This window comes from Eurytemora carolleeae, unplaced genomic scaffold (assembly GCF_000591075.1).
Source record: "Eurytemora carolleeae unplaced genomic scaffold, Eaff_2.0 scaffold204, whole genome shotgun sequence".
NCBI lineage: Eukaryota > Metazoa > Arthropoda > Copepoda > Calanoida > Temoridae > Eurytemora > Eurytemora carolleeae.
The window spans coordinates 3,341-8,380 of record NW_019396099.1 but is presented as its reverse complement, the minus strand read 5'-3'; the positions used below and the strand labels follow the sequence as shown (position 1 = coordinate 8,380).

At 35.1% G+C, this 5,040-nt stretch overlaps 1 protein-coding gene across 1 annotated transcript; it reads right to left on the bottom strand.

The window, feature by feature from the left end:
* Window positions 1-639: 639 nt before the first annotated feature.
* LOC111694921 (roundabout homolog 2) lies at window positions 640-4,139 on the bottom strand. The gene is made up of 4 exons (XM_023463981.1): window positions 3,988-4,139; window positions 2,417-2,628; window positions 2,035-2,119; window positions 640-1,826 (listed from the first exon to the last, which is right to left on the bottom strand). The coding sequence occupies exons 1-4, from the start codon at window positions 4,034-4,036 to the stop codon at window positions 772-774; spliced, it is 1,401 nt and encodes a 466-aa protein (XP_023319749.1). The 5' UTR covers window positions 4,037-4,139; the 3' UTR covers window positions 640-771.
* Window positions 4,140-5,040: the final 901 nt, after the last annotated feature.

Sequence of the window (5,040 nt, the reverse complement as noted above, 5' to 3'; positions counted from 1 at the left end):
TACATTTAACCCACAGTGTCCAATACTATTTCAATTTTAGACATTGAACTCACAGCTCAGTGCCAATCACATTTTCAATTTTAGACATTCAACCCAAAGTGACGAACACTATTTCAATTTTAGACATTTAACCCACAGTGTCCAATACTATTTCAATTTTAGACATTGAACCCACAGTGCCAATCACATTTTCAATTTTAGACATTCAACCCACAGTGTCCAATACTATTTCAATTTTAGACATTTAACCCACAGTGCCAACCACTATTTAAATTTTAGACATTCAACCCACAGTGCCAACCACTATTTAAATTTTAGACATTCAACCCACAGTGCCAACCACTATTTAAATTTTAGACATTCAACCAAGAGTGCCAAATGAAAATAGTATGTTTGCTGAGATTGAATCCTTGTCTTAAGTTAAATATTCAAAACCAATATTGATACCAATCCTACATATTCCATATTCAACGCAAATATGAATATATATAATATATACAGTAACAATATATACAATATGTGTGCACTGTAAACTCTGTATATCTACACTATGAAGACATGTAAATAAATAGAGAAGTTCTCGCTGATAATTAAAATATTAAAATTTAAATATCTTTCACTTAAACAGTTAAAACATGATTTAAACTAATAGAGATATATTTGACGAACATAGTTAGATATTTACAAAGATATATGATTAATGACTTTTAAACTGAATGTATAAAAAGTTGGGCGGCGTACACCGCGTCAATATCACTGTGAAACAAGCATTTAACGATGTGATACATCGTGAGGGGTTTTATAATCGCTTTCAAAGGATGAATTCGAAGTGTCAATATGCTTTAAGTTTAATGGTTCGTAGTATGATGGTTTGAGTATGTTCACGGATGGTTTTAGAATAGTATTTGACGCATAATGGTTGGATCCGCTGTACTGGTACTGCTGCTGCTGTTGTTGTTGCTGGTGAACAGAGGGGATTGCGTAGTCGTACGCACTCTGTAGCAGACGATTTTGAGATCGGAATGATGTTGTTGGACTGTGTTCATCCCAACGACGATCCCAACTTACGTTCCGTCCGTATTCCGAGCAGGTTGGCGGAATATGACGATTTCGCATTTTCTTGGTTTTATAGCAGAGCAGAGCTGCAGCCATTACAATGGTGAGAGTGACTACAATAACTATAGCCATCGCAATAGCCCATATTTTGATTGGTATTTCTTCCGTATTGTTTACTAAGACGACCTCGTGGGTTTTATAACGGAGTTGGCGGGGAGCACTGTAGCTCCCAGTAATATCTCCGTACACACCGGCCACACGTACACTGTACACTAGACTGGGGTCCAGGCTGTGCAGTTTTACTTGGGAAACATCGTCTTCAACAGTTATGTTCGTTACCTCCTCAGTATTAGCGGTTAGACGTACAGTGTACGCTGTAACATCTTTCAAAGGTAACCAGTGTACCAACCCTGTAACCGAGTCCAGCATAAAGCTTTCGGAAATCTCGGGGATTTCTGGAACTACTTTCCGTTCGATCACTACTGCTCGTCGCGCTACCTTCACACTGATCGGAGAATCGCGGCGGGTTGTGTCGGCGTTGCTCGCCAAGCAAACATAACTTCCGGTATCCTCTACGCCTGCCTCGGCGATTAGAAGATCGCCGCTTTCTTCAATGACAAAATAATCGTCAGAGACTAAAGTCATACCGTCCTTCTCCCAGTATATCTTAGGAGGAGGACTACCCTCGGGTGGACTACAGGATATGCGCAAAATATCTCCCTCTCTTGATATAATACTACGCGACACTTCTCCGAACTTACTTTTCAAATCTGAAAAAAATATGTTGATTTACGAGTAATTTTAGCAAAAAAGTAAATTGTGTGAATACAAGAGTAAATTACACGTATTTCAAATAAATGAGAAAATTATGATAATCATCTGCTAGAACGGGGTGAAAATATTAGGTTATTTTGAATAATTTTCATATTTATTAAATGCAGTGAAGAAGGTATGAAACGGTTATCAGTATAATCTTACATGTAACTTCTAGTCTAGATCTCCTACTGTCTACCCATCCATCCCTGTTCTCAGCTCTACAGTGATACATACCACTATCCCGGGCCTAAATAATTGTAATTATCAATATTTAATTGTGGTTATTCAACGAAAGAGTTAAAAAACTATTCACAATATAGGACACTTTTAAAGTTTTGTCTTTTCAATAATCAAATATCGGCTTTAAACATTTTAAATATAAAACAAAGATATCTCCATCATTGTGTGCTTGTATTAATTTGTGCTCTTGTTTAGTATTCAATATTGATGAAGCTCTGCTCTATTCAAATATATGGAGATAATAATGATAATGAGAACAATAAAAATTAAGATAAAATAGATAATACTACTACTACTAATGTACCTTTAGGTTCTCTACTGTTCTGAGAAAGAAGAGTGCTCCTCCTGGTAGAAGAACAACATGATCTCCTCCATCCTCAAGGTTCAACAGTACTCCGTCCTTATACCAGGATATCAGGGGCTCCGGGTCCCCCCGGGCACCACAGCTAAGGGTAGCAGGAGCACCCCTGCTTACAGTTTGGTCACTAGGGCTCTCTGTGATTACTGGCGGAGACCCTAAAAATAAAACGCTGTTTATTTTTGTTTAATTATCAGACTCGGTTCTGATTCTAACTTTATTTTGTAAAAAGTAACCCAAGCGGTAAGTTTTCTACAGTTGAACTAGTATTTTATTCATAAAACATAATGTTAGAAAAGGGTTCTTGCCAGTAAAAATATGTTTAATTGTATGCGTGCACAGTTTTCCTGAGGATACACCCAGATACTGGTAGGAGTAGGGTGGACAGGAGCAGGGGGAGGGAGTACAGGCAGGTGGTGAAGTGAAACAGGGAGTAGTAGAAATATGACAAGGAGTAGGAGAGGAGTAACAAGGAAATTATTAAGCCAGAAACAGGAAAAGCTTAAGATAACAGAAAAGGATTAAGCCCTTAAAAGGACAGGATTAAGCCCGAAACAGGACAGAAGTAAGCTCGAAACAGGACGGGCTCAAGCCCGAAACTCGGAAACAGGACAGGATTAAGCTCGAACCAAGACAGGATTAAGCTTGAACCAGCCAGGACAGAATAGTCTCACAATTGTAGAATGAAATAAAATGCAAGAAAAGCCTTAAAACTATAGTCAGTATCAGTATACCCTGCTTGTTGAAAACGGTTAGAACGGATTGATAGAAACAATTGGATTTGACTGAAATATATCCGATATAACTTTTTTATGTTGACTAGATTCCAGATTGAGCAAGACATAAAAAAAGAAGGGAGAAGGATATTAAAAAGAAAGGGGGATAATCAAAACCGTTGAATCAGAGAGAAATAAAACAGAAAAAGAGCAAAAGTTTGAAGAGAAATTAAAACAAGATTTCTGGCAGAAAAATTAATCAATGTTGACATCTGAATAACCAAACACAGACTGAAAATTAATTGATGAAAAGGTTTGATAATTGGAAGCTAAAAAAGGAAAAAGAAGAAATTAAGAAAAATATTTTAGTGTAGAAGTAAAAAAAGAAGTTTCAATGATACAAAGTAGAAAGAGAAACGGGATACAACATGAAAGGATTTCTGACTAAAAATGATTTATATTCTGCAAGTGGATTTGATAGAAATATAAAATGAATATTGAATGATAGACTTCAAAAGAGAACTGATTCTGCCAAATTTCAAAATTATGGAGCTGCCAAAATAATATTCTTCTTTTCAAAACCATGAATCCTTGTAGTTCACATGAGAATCAATTTGTAAAACCAATATATAGAATTGATTTGTAATATCATGTAGCAAGTAAACACTAAACTTTTCCTATTGTTCTAAACCATATAAAAAGGGTAAACGCAATACAATACTGTAATTTGCAATACTCGGACTAGAAACCTTTAAAACAAAGATTTAAAGGAAACAGAAAACTAATGATTAATAAACTCACCTAAAACTGAAAAGGGAAGAAGAAGCAAACTATAAATAATCCGTTTCATTTTAACTTTATTAATATTAAATAGTTCAGCATATATTCATGCTACTTTGTTTCAGGGCATTCGTTCACACTCCTACTCTCAGTGCATGCGCTTCAAGACTGAGTCTTACCGCTGGCTAGTTACTGCGCGCACATACTAAACCGGGGGGTTGGATCTGCTTTCTACATTGTAAACTAATAAAACTGTGCATTGAACAATAATAATATACTTTATTAAGATCAATACAAGATTCCCGCAATTTTAAACATTTTTATGAGGTTTTTGACCAGGCAAGTCGAGGTTGCGTTATTTTTTATCCTATATGTGTATGTAAACCAAAAGATAAACATTAAACATATATTTATGGCCGGTTAGTAACATTTTTAATATGCTTTGAATTAGCCGATTCTTTTACCAATTGAAGTCCCCCAAACTCAAACCCCCTTTAACATTTCACGAAATCATGATAAAACTGGAATAAAATATTTATTATTTTATTATTTTTTTTATTGACGAAAAGTTTTTTATTGGAGTTACATGTCAAATTATGTTGTTCGGCAGTTTTTCTTTTTATTGTTTTATGATAATAAATTTTCAATAAAATATTTGAGTAGTGGAGTAAGCATGCAGAACATATGGAGAGTTGACTTAATTAGCCTGGTTTATTATAGAATTGTTACAAAAACTTCAACAATCGTTTCATCTTTTTACCAAACCAACGGAAATGCAGCTGTTCTGGTTCTACTCTACTCTTTCATACTAATGCAGTTGGAAATAGGTTTATAAAAAAGTAAAATTAATGCAAACTAGAAAAAAGTGGGTTCAGTGTATGAAATGTAAAAAACGAACAGCTTTCAGAGACCTGACTTCTTTGATCCGAGGGAATAAAATAAGTGAGTGTGGGGGGGGGGAGGATAACTTAAAAACTTCAAAATTTTATGCAAGATACTAATCATAATAATGCATTTCCGTCTCTTCCTAAAAAGGAAAACATTTATCTATATTTGTTAAGTTTGCGTTTATAA

Coding starts and splice junctions, on each gene's coding strand:
- LOC111694921 (XM_023463981.1), bottom strand. CDS start 4,036: ATGAAACGGATTATTTATAGTTTGCTTCTTCTTCCCTTTTCAGTTTTA. Junction 2,629..3,987: donor TCTTCCCTTTTCAGTTTTAG/GTGAGTTTATTA, acceptor TTTTATTTTTAG/GGTCTCCGCCAGTAATCACA. Junction 2,120..2,416: donor GAACAGTAGAGAACCTAAAG/GTACATTAGTAG, acceptor ACAATTATTTAG/GCCCGGGATAGTGGTATGTA.